General features: G+C 42.2%; 1 protein-coding gene and 1 pseudogene across 1 annotated transcript in view; both read left to right on the forward strand.

Moving 5' to 3' along the window:
* Positions 1–19,365, forward strand: part of SI (sucrase-isomaltase) — a 162,099-nt gene that overhangs the window by 18,007 nt on the left and 124,727 nt on the right. The window contains exons 5-9 of the mRNA XM_063132013.1: positions 1,790–1,899; positions 6,095–6,249; positions 8,967–9,138; positions 11,919–12,018; positions 13,777–13,889. Of these exons, the coding sequence (XP_062988083.1) occupies positions 1,790–1,899; positions 6,095–6,249; positions 8,967–9,138; positions 11,919–12,018; positions 13,777–13,889 (650 nt within the window). The remainder of the gene's footprint in view (positions 1–1,789; positions 1,900–6,094; positions 6,250–8,966; positions 9,139–11,918; positions 12,019–13,776; positions 13,890–19,365) is intronic.
* On the forward strand, positions 1,064–1,216 carry LOC134403201 (U2 spliceosomal RNA; annotated as a pseudogene).

Below are 19,365 nucleotides of genomic sequence, written 5' to 3' on the forward strand. Positions count from 1 at the left end.
GCCGCCAACTCGCAGCCACATTGGGCTTTTCCCCACAAAATTGTGCTTTATCTAAGTGTCAACGTGCCACCACTTTCCTCATCGCTGCAATGCCACCATGGTCATTTCTGTTGTCAGTGGCTGCTTCAGTTCAGGATTTACAAAAAGTGGGTGTACCAAGGGTGGATCTCAGTGCCGGATAGGCATGGGAATGCAGGGCAGGGAGCAGGGAGTTAGCGAGATGTGGGGCTGTGGGTTTAAGAAATGAAGCTACAAGCTTGCAAACAAACAAACAAACAAAAATACAGGCTAGAGGGGAGGGTAGCCACCACTGCATCCAGATTGTTTGAACAGCTGATTGGTGGCCAGAAAAGGAGTGTAAGGTGGGAGAGCTGGAAACGATCGGTGCGTGGCCAGCATGCCACTATTTACACAGCCAGTAGTGCAATCCCATCCAGGTCTACTCCAGAGTAAGACTCACTTGCTCCCCATTCTCGCTGTCTCACAATGCTAGGGTGACCATATGAAAAGGAGGACAGGGCTCCTGTATCTTTAACAGTTGTAGAGAAAAAGGATTTTCAGCAGGTGTCATTTGTATACATACAGCATCTGGTGAAATTCCCTCTTCATCGCAACCTAGTTAAAGCTGCAGGTGCCCTCCTCTCTTTTGTATCTGGTCAAGAGGGCAGGACTCCTACAGTAAATGTTAATAAAAATTCCCATTTTGCTTCTTTAGCATTCATTGGTTACTTTGAGGAAATTTCTTAATGAAGACTTAAGAGAAATATCATGAATATATAATATAATGAAAAAAATAAGCTTGGTTGCTGATTGTTATACCAAGGCAAGTAATTTGTGGTTTTTGCACTTTTTCCATATTCTATTTTTTTTTGGTCAAAAGGAAGGGAGGATAGCTAAAACATGAAAGCTTACTATTCATGTTTTATTAGTAAAATAAAAGGGACCCAAACTTTAATGTCAAATATGCGTGCTCCTATACTTCATTGAATAGTTAGTTACATGATGGAGCGAAAAGGAGCAGAAATGTACAATGAACCACCAGCTAACCCAAGAACAAATCACATTTCATTCTCGGCCTTTTGGCTAAGATCAAGTGTAGTATCTGTTCTTATCAGTTTATGGTTTTATACTGTTGTTTTATACCTTTGAATGTTTTTAATTTTTGTGAACCGCCCAGAGAGCTTCGGCTATTGGGCGGTATAGAAATGTAATAAATAAATAAATAAATAAATAAATAAATACAGCTTTAACTGTTAGGATGAAGACAAAATTTCACCATGTGCTACATGCATTCAAATGACACTTACTGAAATTCCCTTTTCTATACAACTTTAAAGAAACAGGAGCCTGTCCTCCTTTTCATATGGGCACCCTGATTTTTCCCAGACAGGATAGCCCGTGCTTACTCCTGCCTTTAAACTCTGTTGGTTCTGCTTCACAGCACTGATGCAAATCCAGCAGGGATTTGGGGAGCAATCAGGAGGCGAAGCGGAGTCATATAGACATGGCCAGGGTTGTTGTGAAGAAAAATAAAAATCAGCATAGCAGCGCATGTTAAGCATTTAAATGTGCTACAACCGTGAACAGCTACTATTTCTGGGCTGCATAATGAGAGTGCCCAAAATGGGCTACCAACAAATCCTCCTTCCCATAACTCTCTTTTCCCTCTGAGTTTGGAACCTTAGGCAGCATTTGGCCCAAGGGCTGCTAGTTGCTACAGATGTTATAAGTAAGAAAAAAGCAATGCTCTGATGTTTATGGCTTTTATTTGTTTTTTTGTTTGTTTAAGGATTTCAAGCTACACTAAGAAGATTGCCTGCACCATCTCTGTTTGGAAATGACATTGAAAAGATTCTCCTCACTGCAGAATATCAGACAGCAAACCGTTTCCGGTTCAAGGTTAGAATATTTCTTAAAGCAATGCTGTTAAATAAGTAGGTCAAGACCCACAACTGGTTTGCCACCTGACCTAGGTGGGTCACGGCACCAGCACTACCACCAGCTACATATGTGTTAACAAAATTAAGAAGTTGGTCCCATAATACATGCATGGGATTTATAGCACAGATCATATATTTAAACAAATAAGGCCCTAAACAACTTAGGTCTAGTACTGTGTCAAAAATTTTGACCATTCCATTTTCAAGATTTTTTTTGGTGGGGGGGAGGGAAAAAAGAAAAGAAAACTCAGGTGAAAGAGGCTGGGAGAGGTGAGAATTTCAGAGAATTTTCTCCTTGGGGAGGGTGACAGGGTTCCCACATACCCTTTTAAATGTAGACAGTTGCTGAGGGGGAGTCTTCCTTCCTTTCTTTAAAAAAAAAAACACCTCTGGTATTTTCAGGAGCCCAGTAATGCTTACTGGATGCTTATTGGAAAGGGTGAGGTCACATGGCCTCCAATAGGCAGCCACTAAGAACTGCTGGGCTCCTCCAGATGCCGTAGGAAGAGGGGGAGTTGGCCCATGAGCAACTGGCTGCACTTTTAAAAGGCACGTGGAAACCCTGTCCCCCTCCCCAAGGACAAACATCCCTGATTTTTCCCCTCTCCCTGTGAAAGAGGCAGGAAAAAACAGTGCCTTTTTTTGCAGGGAGAAAGTTCCCCAGATTTGGCCCAGCACTTGTTGTTTATTTGTTCAGTCATTTCCGACTCTTTGTGACTTCATGGACCAGCCCACACCAGAGCTTTCTGTCGGCTGTTGCCACCCCCAGCTTCCCCAAGGTCAAGTCTGTCACCTCCAGAATACCATCCATCCATCTTGCCCTTGGTCGGCCCCTCTTCCTTTTGCCTTCCACTTTCCCTAGCATCAGCCTCTTCTCCAGGGTATCCTGTCTTCTCATTATGTGGCCAAAGTACTTCAGTTTTGCCTTTAATACCATTCCCTCAAGTGAGCAATCTGGCTTTATTTCCTGGAGTATGGACTGGTTTGATCTTCTTGCAGTCCATGGCACTCTCAGAATTTTCCTCCAACACCACAGTTCAAAAGCATCTATCTTCCTTCGCTCAGCTTTCCTTATGGTCCAGCTCTCGCAGCCATAGGTTACTACGGGGAATACCATTGCTTTAACTATGCGGACCTTTGTTGTCAGTGTGGTGTCTCTGCTCTTAACTATTTTATCAAGATTTGTCATTGCTCTCCTCCCAAGAAGTAAACGTCTTCTGATTTCCTGGCTGCAGTCAGCGTCTGCAGTAATCTTTGCGCCCATCAGCCATTTTGTCCGTGCCTGATCTCTGCAATCATCAGAAGAATCACTTCCGATGGTGCCACATGGTCCTGAGGTTCACCCCAGGAGCACTTTTGTGTTGCAGCGTCCGCCCTCTGAAATACTTTACCAATTGACATTCGACAGCTTCCCACAGTTCTGATGTGAAGACGTCTTCTTAAAAGTCATCTCTTCACACAGCCTTTCAGCTATAGTTTGTAGCACACAGTATAGTGTGCTGTTGTACTGGTGATTACTCTGGAATTTTTTTTTTTAAAAAAAGATTATTCTAAGGTGAACATGCTACAGAAATTCAGTCTGGAGGGTGCACGGGTGTGGGTGAGAGTGGGCAGGCTATCTCTGTGCAGTCTGTGCTATCTCTGCACCAGTGACAAAGCTAGATCAATCAGCACCTCCTAACTGTGAGCCTAGTCCTTTATGGGAGTCCAAACCCAACCAGAACAGGATGAACACCATTTCTAGAGCCAGAAAAAACACCCACCAATGCCTACACTTTATCAGGATTAAGCTTCAGTTTATACTGGTCCTTTACCGGTCCATCATGGATCTCAGGCATCAGTTCAACACTCCTACGGCATTAAATGAGCTGGGTGTCATCAGTATATTGACGACACCACATACCAAATTCCCAGACTGTCTTCCATCTACCTTGAAAGGCATCTTGCATGTGGCCGCCAATTTTCACCTGTGGTGTGTTGCCATAGAAGTGTGATCTAGGACCTGTAGTCAGTCCATGTGAGCCAACAGCAAAAGGTCTGTGACTAGTTCTTTCATGTGAATGGAGCCTGCACTTCACAAACATGCCTATGCAGAGTGCAGAAGTTTCATAGCAGAGAGGCAGAGGTTCCACAACCTAGAGATGAGCCAACGTTTCTCAGAAGTTACTCCTACTTCTTCTGTTTCGTTTTCTTACTGCTCCACGTTGAATAAGAATGCCACTTTGTAGAATTTTATCCAAATCTTTCCATCAATTTGTTAACATGCTAAACATCATCCCCCGCCAACTCTACAATATTTTAGAAAGGGGCCAGATCCAAGGCATTGTGGATGATGCAAAATGGTGGCCAGGCTGCCAACATAACAGCAATGGAGGGGGGAAACACTTAGGAGGGAGAAAAAGAAAAAAGAAACTTTGCTACTCTTACTGCTAAGAGTGAGGCCTTAGCTAGACCTACCTGTTATCCCTCAATGGATGAGGGAAGATCTTGCGTTGTGTTTAACCCAAGATCCCTCCTCTGTTTACACACGATTCACGACGACCTCAGAAGGAGAGGCGTCACGCCCACCATTTTTTTCTTAAGGGGCCAGCAGCGCATGAACGCTCATGCGCAAAAGGTGAATATTTTTTAAATTTAAATTATTTTCCCTGCTCCCCCCCCCCGATGGGCGCAGTGCTCCTCCCAGCTCCACGTGAGGAATCGCGAGGAGCTGGGTCCACCTGTGGCACCTGGCTACACGTTCCATGATTTTGGGCTCAGCCCGGGACCACGGAAAAACCGTGACCAAAGTGGACGCACAGGGATGATACCAGGGTTTACCCTGGGATAAAGCCCCGTCTAGCTATGGCCTGAGTCCCAGAAGCTGTTGGAGTCATATAATGATTGAAATAATGAGACAAACATTTGGCTGAAGGTGTCCGCCAACACTACCATTCTGTAATAGGCAATAATGAATTCAGATAGAGGATTAGGGGCAGAAATTAGTTTAATTTATATTTTCATGTGAACTTATTTAATTTGCACATTTGAATCACTAATTGATTGAGCACAATCTTATGCATGCTCAGACAGAAAAATAAATCCTACAATTTCCAACATTCATCAGCCAGCCATGATGGGATTTGTAGGGCTTTCCCTTCCCTGTCCATCTAAGCATGCATAGGATTGCACCTTAAGTGAGCTAAAATTTAGCTGCCCTTTGAAATGGTTACCTCTTTAAATTGTGCAGTGGAGTTCTCCAATCAAAAAAATGCATACAAACTGTGTATATTAGTGAAAATATTGTTGAAAACTGTGTTATGTTAGGAAAATTGCTTTCTAAACACGTGCATATTAGCTAAAAAAGATGAACTGATTGTAAAACTAGAAGAATGAGAAATTGAGGAAAACAAAACTCAAAGATTTTCCACCCCTATTCATATATTTCTTAGACATTTAGGATGTGTTTTTCCAAAAAGGTCCCCTGCAGAGGAGTCTTTGTGCTTTACTTTACTCTTAATAGTCAGTGCTGAAAATTAGGCACACATGTAGCATTTTGAAGATTCTCAACTGAATGTCTATGATGTCAAGGTGTGAGGTAGAGATTGCTTAGAATAAAAATCTCAGATCTTAAGAACATGAGAAGAGCCAAGAGTCCATCAAGTCCAGCACTCTGTTTCCACCTTGGCCAACCAGCTGTCGACCAAGGACCCACAAGTAGGACATGGTGAAACAGCACCCTCTCATCCATGTTCCCCAACAAATGGTGTATACAGACTTACTGCCTCTGATACTGGAGGTAGATCTTGTTCAATGCTACCACAGGCAAATTTAAACATGCCTATCATCTTTTTTTTACTGAAGAAGTGTTAGTCAGAAAAACAAATATTTCCTTTTAGTTAATTGTAAAAAAAATGCTTTTAATGAATGAGTCAAGAGAACGCTCAGTAAATCAGAAAATTTGCATGGATCCATTAACTACAGCTGCAGACAGTTGGCTAATGAATCCAGTGTGTACAGCAGTCTAACACAATTAATTATATTCATTAAGCATGTAGCATGCTTAAAATTGATTCAGAAGACAATTGTGATGATAAGGGGTAGCTGGTGTTCAATAAGTAGAAGTTAATTTAGGGATCCCTATTAACTTTGTTGCAATTGTTTCATTGTTACAGATTACAGACCCTGCTAATAATAGATATGAAGTCCCACATCAGTATGTTAAGAAAACCTTTGATGGACCTAAAGCAAGCAACTTAAACTACATGGTTAACATCACCCAGAATCCCTTTGGCATCAGTGTGATCAGGAGTAGCAATAACAAAGTCCTGTAAGCTCACTTTTCTGTTTTGTTTGTTTTTACTGTAGTTAACTTTTTCAGTTGTCCAAGCGCTTCACCCTAGAAATAGAGGGAGAGCACTAATGCAGCAGGGTTGCAGAGGATGAGGAGAGTCATGTTTGTATGTGCAGGAAAATGCTTTTTTTTTTTTTTAGTCCCAATGCATTTTGACAAGGTCACCTTCAGAGTCATTGGCCCTGTTCAGAAGACACCTTAAACCACAGTTTTAACCATGGTGGTTAAGCCAGAAAGCCGGGCTGTGTTCAGAAGACAAGCCGAAGGCAGGGGCGGAACCAAGGATAATCTTGCAAAATGTTATTTGTATAAAAAGGGTTTAATGAAAGTGCTTATTATTTGTATTAAGATGGTTTAATGGAAGGCCTATGATTTCATTGAGCAGACAACTGCAAAACCCTTGTTGAATAAGCCCTGAGGAAGTAAGTTTTTTTGTCCGAAACGCGTAGGCACTTTCATTAAACCCTTTTTATACAAATAATATTTTGCAAGATTATCCTTGGTTCCACCCCTGCCTTTGGATTGTTTTTTCACTCCCTCATGGGGTTTCCCTTCTCTTCCTGCGTGTGTTCAGAAGACACCTTAAACCATGGCTTTATCTATGGTGACTAAAGCAATAAGCCTTATTCACCGTGGTTAAAGCCGTGGTTTAAGGTGTCTTCTGAATGGTGCCACTGTGAGAGAAAATTGTATGCACAGCAACACTATTGCTGGGGGAGAGGGAAGGGCATGCAACAGCCAAGTTACAATGAAGTTTTATCAAAACTGATATTTTAGCTGGAGGATAGATGTTTAGAACCTCTGTAACAGCTGCAGAGCCACTGTGCATTTGTTGTTGGGGGATAAAAAGCCCCATAATGTGAAAAAACCCAGTGTGGGGATGGATAATGGTGAAAGAAAGAAATGTGTCGTGATGACCTATTATATTGGGGGGGGGGGGAGAGAGAGAGAGACTGAAAACAGAAACACAACTGTTTTCTTTTGAGCTCACCATTATGGTGACAGGCAAATTAACAGTGTTGATTAATTACTCATCTCTTCTAGCTTTGGACCTAACTTCAGTGTAGCCAGTTACTCAGAGATCAAGCACATCCTGTAGAGCTGCAAAATTCAACGTAATGATACTGAAACAGCCTCTATATTTTTGGAGACAAGTGCAGACACCTGTGTTGTATAACTAAGAAAAGCAAGAAACAGATCATACAGTCTGATTAAGAATTTATAAGGACAAGAGCTATGGTTGCACATGCACCACATTATTATCATTACCCTCAGGGCTAATTGATTTCCATGTCCCTGTGGGTAAGGAACGAGGAAAACAGGGCAGACAAAGAGAACATCAGAGCCTGCTCCAGTGGGACTGTAAGCTCCCCCACAAGGCTAAGTGACACCCGTGGCCCTGTGGGTAAAAAGGAAGAGCAAGGGAGACATGTAGAAATGTAGAATTCCATGTAGAATGTTTTCATGAGTCTGGCACATCTATCCGGGGGTGGGGAATGTATGCCTGATGTTGAACAATGCCTACTTTGCTGGCCTTGATCTAGATTCAAAACAGGATGCAATTGGGGAACAGTAGGGCAATAGACATGGTCAAGAACAATAAGGTATTGGCTCAAGCAGACGAAAGATCTACAGGGCAGAGGCCAGTGTGGAGTCAACACCAGGCAGAAAGCCAAGTTCAAAGGCAGCAGTACAAGACTGGAGGGGCCAGAAACAGATGCAAGTTCAAAAGTTGGAATATGGGACAAAAGTTGGGAAAAGGAGATTAAGCCAAATCTGAGCACTTAAGACCTTCTGAAGGCCCTGAAGGCCCCTTCACCACTTTACACAAGCATTGCTTTTTCTGTGTGTGTGAGATGAAGAGATGTCAAGAGACGTAATATCTTTACTGTATGATCATCTTCGGAGGCCTTCCTCCAGATGCCCCCACCAAATGAGGAGAGGTGGGTGGCTACTAAGGAGAGGGCCTTTTCAGTGGTAGGATGCCCTCCCCAGAGTAGCTTGCCTGGTGCCTACATTGTGGTCTTTTCGGCCACTGGTGAAGAATGTCTATATTTTCCAAGGCTTTTTAGTTCTTCAATTTTGTTCATCCAGTACATTTCTGTACTTCCCAATAGCTAAAGCTCTCTGGGTAGTTCACAACATTTTAAAACATAATAGAAAACCTTTGACATACAAAAATTTAAAACATTAGTTTGAAACACTTTGAAAGCATGTTCAAAGTCCTTGCTGCTGTCTTTTACTGGGTTATTCCTCACCCCTTTTCCCCACTTCTCCCTGCGAGCCAGGATTTTCCATAAAAGCTGGGCTTCCGAGATCCAATCTTCCACATAATGGCTGCCCTTAAATGGCCATTTCTGCAAGATTAGAGGCATAAAGGGCAGCTTTTATGCATCTAATCTTGAAGAAATGGCCATTTACGGCTGCCATTGTACGCAAGGCAAAATCTGTGCACTTTCAGGAGCCCAGCTTTTCAGAAAATGCCGACTCTCAGCTGGCTTGCAGGGAGAAGTGGGCAGCTATGGGCGCTCACAAGCTGTGCAGCTCTTGATGATCCCCATGGCTCAGCGAGCTGGGTCTGGGGATGCAGATGGGGGGCTGCCTGCCAAATTCCTGTACCCAACTGGATGCCCGTGACATCCCTCAAAGTATAGGCTGAGTAGAGTCATAACATCTTATCAATGTTCAAACAGATTCAACACCACCATAGGACCACTGGTATATGCTGACCAGTTCTTGCAGCTCTCCATCAAAGTGCCCAGCTGGAATGTTTATGGTGTGGGAGAACAGGTCCACAAACAGTACCGTCATGACTTTAACTGGAAAACATGGCCCATCTTTACCCGAGATGCCTTTCCTAATGGGGTAAGAGCTTTCCTTTCGTTATGAATTTTGCTTTAATAATGATTCCTTTTCAATGGAGTGAAAGAAAAAAATAGACAAGCAAACTGAACAAGTAAATTCTATGATTCCATTTGTTCCTATAATAGGAGGTGATACTTCTTCAAATGCCACTATTTATAATGCTGACTCTAGGTTTTCCCAGATGTGAGTTTTTGTGAGGGTTGAATTCCCGATATTACCTATAAAAGGAAAAGAGGGAATTATGTTTGAGGTCCTTTTGACATTAGTATTCTTTCTAAAGATTTCAGAAGGATTGAAGGACTTGCATGGTTCTCTTTGGGGAGCCATATGTCTGTATATTGTTAAGGAACTGTCAGTCTTTACTCAGGCATGTTGTTCTGTATTTACCATTGAAATTGCCTCTCTACGAAATTGCCTAAGAACATACATTCCCCAAACCTGACACTGCTACCAATTATTTAAAGAACATTCTGAGCTTCAGAAATACTGTTGTGTATGAGAACATATGAAAAGCTATCCTGGATAAGGCCAAAGGCCTAGCTAATCCAGCATCCATCAGTGCCCAGCAACTACCCAGCCTCTTAGTGAGCTTCTGTTTTACATAAAAATGGCGGGAATTTCTGGGAATCTAATGTTGTGTAAATGGTGGCCATAAAGGGGCCACTTACGTAATATTAGACTTCTGGAAATCCTGAGCCACCGTTTTTATGCAAAATGGCAGCTGTCCCACAGTGCTTGCTGGGTGCTCACTGGCCTGTCCAGCAGTCCAGAGAAAACAACCACGGTGCGCAGATTACAGTCTTGCAGATGTAATCCTACTCTTAAGCTGTTAGAGCAGGCAAGGCTTGAGCCTACAGGTTTAAAGGACTGCTGTGGCTTCCAGATGGTGGCCCATGTGCAGTCCTTTTCACCCCACCCATGTAGAGCAGCGTGTGGAGCTAGCTCATGGCAGCCACTACAGACCTCCCTCTCCAGGCTACTGCTGTGCTGCTGGACCCTCAGCTTAATGAAAAGCCCTTCTGCACCTCATCTTGGAGCATCCAGCAGGTCATGGTTTCAGGAACACCCTCCACTCCCAGTAGATACAACAGGATGCCAAGACCTGCGCTGGAACATGCTGCTTATTTAATACTTATGGAGTTGCAAAAAGGCCCAACCTTGAGATCAGCAACCCAGCTGTGATGCTGCATGTCCTGCAGTACTTCAGACACCTGGCACACAGGTAAAAGAGTGGTTTAGTGTCCCTCCCAGCCCCCAGATTTTGCTCACCACTATTGTAAGAAAATCTGTGTTCTCTTTCGGTCCTTTGTTTATGGAAATAATTTCCTCTTTCTGGATGATGTGCAGGTGGCTACTATAATATAATATATAATTGGGTTCTAGCCAGGGATTGTTTAATGTCACTGGAAAACAGAATGGAAAACCATAGAAGGCAGCAATAGATCATAGATGGGGAGAAAGAGCCTTGGGGCTGTCCAGCTTCAAGGAGCACCTAGACACCAGACTGAGCAGGCACATAGGTCACCTAGTCAGTCTTCTCCACTATGGTCAGATGTCTGATATAAAATGGTGAAACTTTTCCATATTTTCCCATTAAGCAATGACACCATTTTTCTGAGGCATGTCACCACTTTCATAAACTAGAGTTGTCAACCAGCAGATTAAGTCAAGGCAAATGATTTCAGCTTAGTCCATGGGCGTTTTCAATGTGAAAAAATGCCCAAATGTGGACTATTTCAGTTGGCGATTGCCCCACCCCCTCTATGGGCTCTTCCATGAGATTTAGCAGAGCTTTGAAAAAAGGACGAGAGCCATGGCTTCTACCCAGTTCTATCCTTTTATTAACAGAAGACTCTTTGATCGAGAAGAGGCTTCCATGGCTGGACAGGAGACAGACAGAGAGAGAGAGAGAGAGAGGTGATTTTCACAAGTCCCTCCTTCTTTCTGTAGCCGCCACCCTCCAAATCTACTCAAGAGGGTTGCGGAACAGCATAGAAGGCAGTATAGAAGCCCACATTGGAAAGGGGGAATTTGCAAAAATTGCCCACCTTTGATTTTCATTCACAGTCATTGACTCCACTGGGTCAAATAGCCTGGAGGGAAGGATACAATTGGTTACAACTCCTGATGTTCTTCCAGATGTTGGTTAATTTCAAGGGTGGGTGGTATACTCGAAATATGTTTTTACCATAATTTGGGCTGATCTTCCAATATCAGAAATAAACTTGAGAATCCAAAATGAATGTATAATTGCAAATGTTTTACTGGCTCTGCTCTAATGCCTTTAATGGCATCCTATACTCAGGAAGTAAACAAATTGTTTGGCTCAGTCACTGGAAGTTTTGTGTCCTAAATATCTATGTATCAGGGTGTTCTTAAAGGCGAAGGGACATTTGTGGTGGTGGGGAATTGGGACAACTCTGACTGATTGGCTGTCTGTTTCTATTATTAGTTAGAGCTAAATGAGCCAGGCTTGGTAAAATTGAATGCCTAAGGTTTCATTCACATGACCATGCACTAAATTAAAGGAATCTGTGCCTAGTAAACAACATAACTCTCCAAATGGTGACCGAGCTAATCCAGAAGCCTGATGCTGGATTACCAAGGTACTGGGATGGAGCCCAAGAGCCCAAGAAAAGTATTTTAATTTATTGTGTTTTAGTTCTTTGATGGTTACTCAGATGTTTATAAGGGCTTTCAAATGGAAGATACAGGTTTTGTGGATCCCTGTCATGCATATGAGTTCTGCACATTTTAATCTGCTCTTCTTTTCTTCAAAGGACATGACCAATCTGTATGGTGCTCAGACTTTCTTCATGTGCCTAGAAGACAGCAGTGGGCAGTCTTTTGGTGTCTTTCTTATGAATAGCAATGCTATGGGTAAGGATGTTACTTCTGATTATGATGATGATCAAGTGGCTTTCTTATAGCTTTTGCTTCTTAAATACATAGGTGGGTTAGTGCGGTTGTTGTGGGGACCAACATATCTTTTACCCAGGTAACACATTTCTTGTGAAATTATACACTAAGGGTGAAATTCTGTGCATGTTTAGACAGACCAAAATTCCTACACCCAGCATTCCCCAGCCCACATGGAGTTATTTCTGTCTAAACATGCATAGGTTTCCCCTCTAAATGTATTCTTTTCTGGCTATGGAAACAAGGGTTTTCTTCTAGCTAGCAACAGTAACTTGGTTTGCACATAATGCTAACCCATGGTTTATTTAACCCATGTTTAACCCATGGTTTGTTGCCCTATCGTCAGAAGTAATTAGGACTGAATCAGTTCACCTGGCACCATCATTGTCATCTTTTCAGCACCAGGCAAAGGATGTCCACTGCTCCCAGGCATTTGACAGCATGTGATTTATTTATTTTTAATTGGTCTGTTTAGAAGATACCTTAAACCCTGTTGGTTAAGCCACAGGGTTTAAGATGTTGAGTGCAATATGTTTTGCTAAACCCTGGTCACTTTCTAACCCCAGTCTGACCATTTGCAGCAGGGTTAGCATCGCTAACTATGACTTAGAGTCTTGTATGTGACAACACGATCTGTGGTTAGTGCTAACCCCAAAGAACCACAGTTTCGCTAACCATAGCCCCTGAAGTGTCGTCTGAACAGGCCCAAAGACAGGTGTTTTATCAGGTCTCAGTATTTCATGTAACTGCTTTTTCTTGCTGTTTTAAATCATTTTTAATTTCGTATCTTAAAGATTTTATATTATTTTTGGGTTGCAATTTTTTAGAAACGCCCAGAGAGCTTTGGCTCTTGAGGGCTATAGGAATGAATGAATTAATGAATGAATCACTGGGAAACTTCTTCTCCAGCCTGTGCCTCCTTCCCTGCAAGGAAAAGTTCTTATATCTCATCAGCCATTAATCAGATATAAGAACATTTCTCTTCCAGGAGATGGATGGAGCTTGGGGAAGAAGCTGGTGAACCACATGGGGAACCGTTTCAGGCCAGATTCCCCATAGCCAAATTAACCCAAGCCCAACTCTCTGGAGAAGATTTTTATGTCTGTTTGTATAGGGGGAAATCTATCTACTGGGGTCTGGCAGTTCTGCTTTTGGTGGGGCTGTGGACCCACTCTGAGTTTTAGTCATTTCCAGCCAGAACTCTAAAGGAGCTATCCAAGGTGCTGGAGCTGTTTTAGGAAAAGCAAATCCACTCTAAAATGTGTGGAGCTGTGTGGACCATGATGTGCCAAATGTCACATATAAAAATCCAATTAGTATAAATGCAGCAATAAATTTCAGCCATGGACAGGGTCTCCTTATAAAGATCTAAACTTCACAACTCATGCCTTGAGTTCCTGTCCTCTAGATCAAAACAATTTTCTATTGGAATCAATACAGCATCACACTATATAATGAAAATGTAATATGTGAAAGAATTATACCCATGAATCACTTCTTACCTGCTCAGCCATCTGCAGGGACACAGGTTGGTGGTGAAGTGATTTCTGTAAATAACAAGTTCAGATATGATACTTCCACAACAATCCAGGCATAAGAAATTGCTCTCAGGAATGCTCTCTTCTCCCAATTATGTCAATTGATCATGACAATTTATGGCAAATATGTCCTTGTGTTGGGCGTGTCCTCAAGCTAACCTTAAGATGTTTGTCCTGGCAGATTTTGTTCTCCAACCTGCCCCAGCCGTTACATACAGGACAATTGGTGGAATTCTAGATTTCTATGTCTTCCTGGGAAACACTCCAGAACAAGTTGTCCAAGAATATCAGTCGGTACGTTTCTATCAAATGCAACATTTCTACTTGGTCAGTGATGCCGCTCCTGACCAATGATGGGTGAAATTGCTCACAAATTCATTCATTATTTTCTTGAAAAGTAACACATTCATCCATGTAATGTCAGATGAGAGTTTTCTTTTAATTTGGGATGTCATACTGTGCATTTGAGTTTTTGCTCATACACAATATTAAGCTGCACCTTGGGAGCTGTAGTTTAGAATTGTGTAATGATCACGGCATCATGCATCACCATGCTATGTAACCCTTCTTGACTGGCTATTTCTATGTGGCCTTTCTACATAATGTTCACCAACTGTTACCATTTGTTATATGGAGGACAGGTGCATGGATTGGTATATGGAGGTGCATAACACCTGTTTCGTCAAACAAAGCTGGTTTATGGAAAGAGTTCAAATAGCAACCTTTCCCTAAAGGGTTAAAGTGATGTCACATTTTCTCCTGAAAGAAAGGGGTCAAAGCAGCCAACTCAGCATATGCGCAGTAATGCTAGAGTTTAGATGCACCTGCTCCAAAACTCACAATCTATTCCAAAATTAATTTTAAAAAATCATAAGACAGTGATCCAAGCTCACTACAAAGATGAGCATTATGAAAGCATGAGTTTCAACCAATGAGTTGACTAATTACAAAATTTGGTGGATCGCTATTCCCAACATCTGGTGTCTTGAGGAGATCCATAAGACCATTAGCAATGACAAACCTCTGTGAAAATCTCTTGTAGAAACAGTGTTACTTTTGCTCAAACAACATGTTAATTATTATCTTCAAATGCACCATTTCTTTGGCCAAAACTATTTGCAAGGAATATTCCCACTTGCAATAAATGTCTTCAACCATTTTCCATGGAGATGAAAGGAAGCAGTAAACTGAAGATGTGAAGATGTAGTAAATGATTTACTCATTGAGTTCTTCTATGCTCTTTGAATTTTATTCACTCCTTGTCTTCTCCCTTGATTTATTTACCTTTGAGTTTGTTTATAATTTAAAATCGAACATCATTCTCTAAAGCAGCATTTCCCAAGCTTTGGTTCTCAGAATTGTTGCACTAAAACTCCCATCATCCCTGACCACTGGCTATGCTTGCTGGGTATGATGGGACTTGTAATATAACAACATCTGGGGACAGTATCTGATGATGCACAGCCATTAATGTAAATACTATTGCACCAGCATAAACTACCTTGTGTAGCACATTGCAGTGAACTGACCTTGAAGCGACTAGAGCATGAATGACTTGAGTGCAGGTCCAGTTTCCCCAGGTAAGGGCACAGCTGGTACACACACTGAGGCTGGTAAAAGGCTCTTTCATCTGCCATTGCCAACTGAGCATCTAGGAGCACATAGGAGCATTCTTTACACACAGTTTTAGCCCAAAGCAAGGAGCATGCTGAGAAGGAACAAAACCCTAAGCTGAGAAGTGTTTGCTTAAGAGAGAACTGCACTCTGTCCAGAACAAGTTTTACATCTATTTCTAGAAACCTAATCCCTCAACTAGGGATGTTGCAGGTACCAGACCGATGACCTATGCCCACCTCCTTGGACCTAGTCTGTTGAGCCGCAGTGTGTTTGTTGTAAAGGTCCCATTTACACAACTTGGAAAATATGCTATTTCTGGAGCTGCCATTGTTGTGCACAATGGATGAGGGCAGGCAGCCCTGCTGCTTCATTGGGTGCTCAGTGAGCCACAAGGAAGCTCATATAGTCCTGCAAGTGGAGGTGGGCATCAGGAACGGGTTGGCAGGCAACTGATGGATCAGGACATGGGTGAATCCATCCATCCCTCCCCCCAACAAAAAGTCCTTCCATTTTGTCAAGATTAAGTTTCAATCGGTTCACCCTCATCCAATCAAAAACAGCCGCCAGGCACTGGTTCCAAACTTCCACAGCACTCCCAGGATTGGATGTTGGGAACAAGAAATAGAATTGAATGTTATCATTCCAAAGTTAATTGTACTAGCCAAAGGCCATGACGAATACATCAAAAGAAAGCATCCATACATATACACTAATACAAATACCTCGAAAATACACAGATAACTTGAAATTTATTATAACAAAAATTAAGTTTTCACTCAACAGTCTGAATCTCCATGGCAGTTTATGGCAATTTTGTCTAGTTCTCTCTTCCTGATCTTTTTTGCTGCCAGTGCAAACAAAGCCACTTTATGTGTCTCATAACTGTTGGTATCCCTCAGAAGAAAAAAGAACTCTTTCTGCAAGGGCATTCCTATATCCATAATGATACTTGAACTCTAATCTCTTTGTGGTCTACTTGATAGATCATTTAAACTGTGAGAATTAAAGCTGTGATAATGGGGGAGGGGTGTAGCTCAATGGTAAAGCACCTGCTCTGCATGCAGAATTTATTAATTTATTTACAATATTTATATTTGTTGTTGTTTATTCGTTCAGTCGCTTCCGACTTTTCGTGACTTCATGGACCAGCCCACGCCAGAGCTTTCTGACGGCTGTCGCCACCCCTAGCTCCCCCAAGGTCAAGTCTGTCACCTCCAGAATATCATCCAACCATCTTGCCCTTGGTCGGCCCCTCTTCCTTTTGCCTTCCACTTTCCCTAGAATCAGCCTCTTCTCCAGGGTATCCTGTCTTCTCATTATGTGGCCAAAGTACTTCAGTTTTGCCTTTAATGCCATTCCCTCAAGTGAGCAGTCTGGCTTTATTTCCTGGAGTATGGACTGGTTTGATCTTCTTGCAGTCCAAGGCACTCTCAGAATTTTCCTCCAACACCACAGTTCAAAAGCGTCTATCTTCCTTCGCTCAGCCTTCCTTAAGGTCCAGCTCTCGCAGCCATAGGTTACTACGGGGAATACCATTGCTTTAACTATGCGGACCTTTGTTGTCAGTGTGGTGTGTCTGCTCTTAACTATTTTATCAAGATTTGTCATTGCTCTCCTCCCAAGAAGTAAACGTCTTCTGATTTCCTGGCTGCAGTCGGCGTGTGTAGTAATCTTTGCACCCAGAAATACAAAGTCTGTCACTGCCTCCACGTTTTCTCCCTCTATTTGCCAGTTATCAATCAAGCTGGTTGCCATAATCTTGGTTTTTTTGAGGTTTAACTGCATCCCAGCTTTTGTACTTTCTTCTTTCACCTTTGTCATAAGGCTCCTCAGCTCCCCCTCGCTTTCAGCCATCAAAGTGGTGTCATCTGCATATCTGAGATTGTTAATGTTTCTTCCTGCAATTTTAACTTCAGCCTTGGATTTGTCAAGCCCAGCACATCTCATGATGTGTTCTGCATACAAGTTGAATAGGTAAGGTGAGAGTATACATCCCTGCCGTACTCCTTTCCCAATCTTAAACCAGTCCGTTGTTCCGTGGTCTGTTCTTACCGTTGCTACTTGTTCGTTATACAGATTCCTCAGGAGGCAGACAAGATGACTTGGTATCCCCATACCACCGAGAACTTGCCACAGTTTGTTATGATCCACACAGTCAAAGGCTTTAGAATAGTCAATAAAACAGAAATAGATGTTTTTCTGGAACTCCCTGGCTTTCTCCATTATCCAGTGGATATTGGCAATTTGGTCTCTAGTTCCTCTGCCTTTTCTAAACCCAGCTTGTACATCTGGCAATTCTCGCTCCATGAATTGCTGGAGTCTACCTTGCAGGATCTTGAGCATTACCTTGGTGGCATGTGAAATAAGTGCCACTGTCCGATAGTTTGAACATTCTTTAGTGTTTCCCTTTTTTGGTATGGGGATATAAGTTGATTTTTTCCAGTCTGATGGCCATTCTTGTGTTTTCCAAATTTGCTGGCATATGGCATGCATCATCTTGACAGTATCATCTTGCAATATTTTAAACAGTTCAGCTGGGATACTGTCGTCTCCTGCTGCCTTGTTATTAGCAATGCTTCTTAAGGCCCATTCAACCTCACTCTTCAGGATGTCTGGCTCTAACTCACTGACCACAACGTCTGAGCTATCCCCAATATTATTATCCTTCCTATACAGTTGTTCCGTATATTCTTCCCACCTTTTCTTGATCTCTTCTGTTTCTGTTAGGTCCTTGCCATCTTTGTTTTTGATCATACCCATTTTTACCTGGAATTTACCTCCAATGTTTCTAATTTTCTGGAAGAGGTCTCTTGTCCTTCCTATTCTATTGTCTTCTTCCACTTCTGCACATTGCTTGTTTAAAAATAATTCCTTATCTCTTCTGGCTAACCTCTGGAATTTTGCATTTAATTGGGCATATCTCCCCCTATCACTGTTGCCTTTTGCTTTCCTTCTTTCTTGGGCTACTTCCAGTGTCTCAGCAGACAGCCATCTTGCCTTCTTGGTTTTCTTTTTCTTTGGGACATTTTTTGTTGCCACCTCTTGGACCATGTTGCGAACTTCTGTCCATAGTTCTTCCGGGACCCTATCTACTAAATCTAGTCCCTTAAATCTGTTCTTCACTTCCACTGCATATTCATTAGGAATATTAGTGAGTGCATATCTGACTGATCTGTGGGTCTTCCCTATTCTCTTTAGTTTGATTCTAAATTGTGCAATAAGAAGTTTGTGATCTGAACTACAGTCAGCTCCAGGTCTTGTTTTTACTGTCTGTATAGATGTCCGCCACCTTTGGCTGCAAAGGATGTAGTCAATCTGATTTCGGTGTCAGCCATCTGGTGAAGTCCATGTATAAAGCTGTCTTTTAGGTTGTTGGAAGAGAGTGTTTGTTATGCACAGTGAGTTGTCCTGGCAAAATTCTATCAGCCTATCTCTCACTTCATTTTGTTCTCCTAAACCATGCTTACCTGTAATTCCAGATGTCATTTGACTGCCCACCTTGGTGTTCCAGTCTCCTGTAACGAAAATAACATCTCTTTTTGGTGTATTATCCAGTAGGTGCTGCAGATCCTCATAGAACTGATCTACTTCTGCTTCTTCAGCATCTGTGGTTGGGGCATATATTTGGATCACTGTAATGTTAAATGGCTTACCCTGAATTCAAATTGAGATCATTCTGTCATTTTTTGGATTGTATCCAAGCACTGCTTTAGCCACTTTATTATTAATTATGAAGGCTACTCCGTTTCTTCTGTGATCTTCTTATCCACAGTAGTAGATCTGGTGGTGTTCTGATGTGAAGTGGTCCATTCCAGTCCATTTCAGTTCACTGATACCCAATATATATACTGCTCCCCATTCAAGAATTTTGGAGCAGCGGAGAAATTGAATAAAATAATAAAAACAGAATAAAAACACACATTAAAAGTACATTTTTAAAAGAAACAAAGTGAAAATAAAATATCCCCAGTTCGATTCCTGGCTTCTCCAGGTATGGCTCAAGCCAGTCTAAAGTGTTGAGCAGCCCACATCTACCACCATCCAATAAGGAGGAGCCGCAGATCAATGGTAGAGCATATGCTTTGGATGCAAGTAGGGCTAAGACATCTTACCTGAAATGCTGGAGCTACTCAATGCTGACAATATTGAGTGA

Source organism: Elgaria multicarinata, chromosome 8 (assembly GCF_023053635.1).
Source record: "Elgaria multicarinata webbii isolate HBS135686 ecotype San Diego chromosome 8, rElgMul1.1.pri, whole genome shotgun sequence".
NCBI lineage: Eukaryota > Metazoa > Chordata > Lepidosauria > Squamata > Anguidae > Elgaria > Elgaria multicarinata.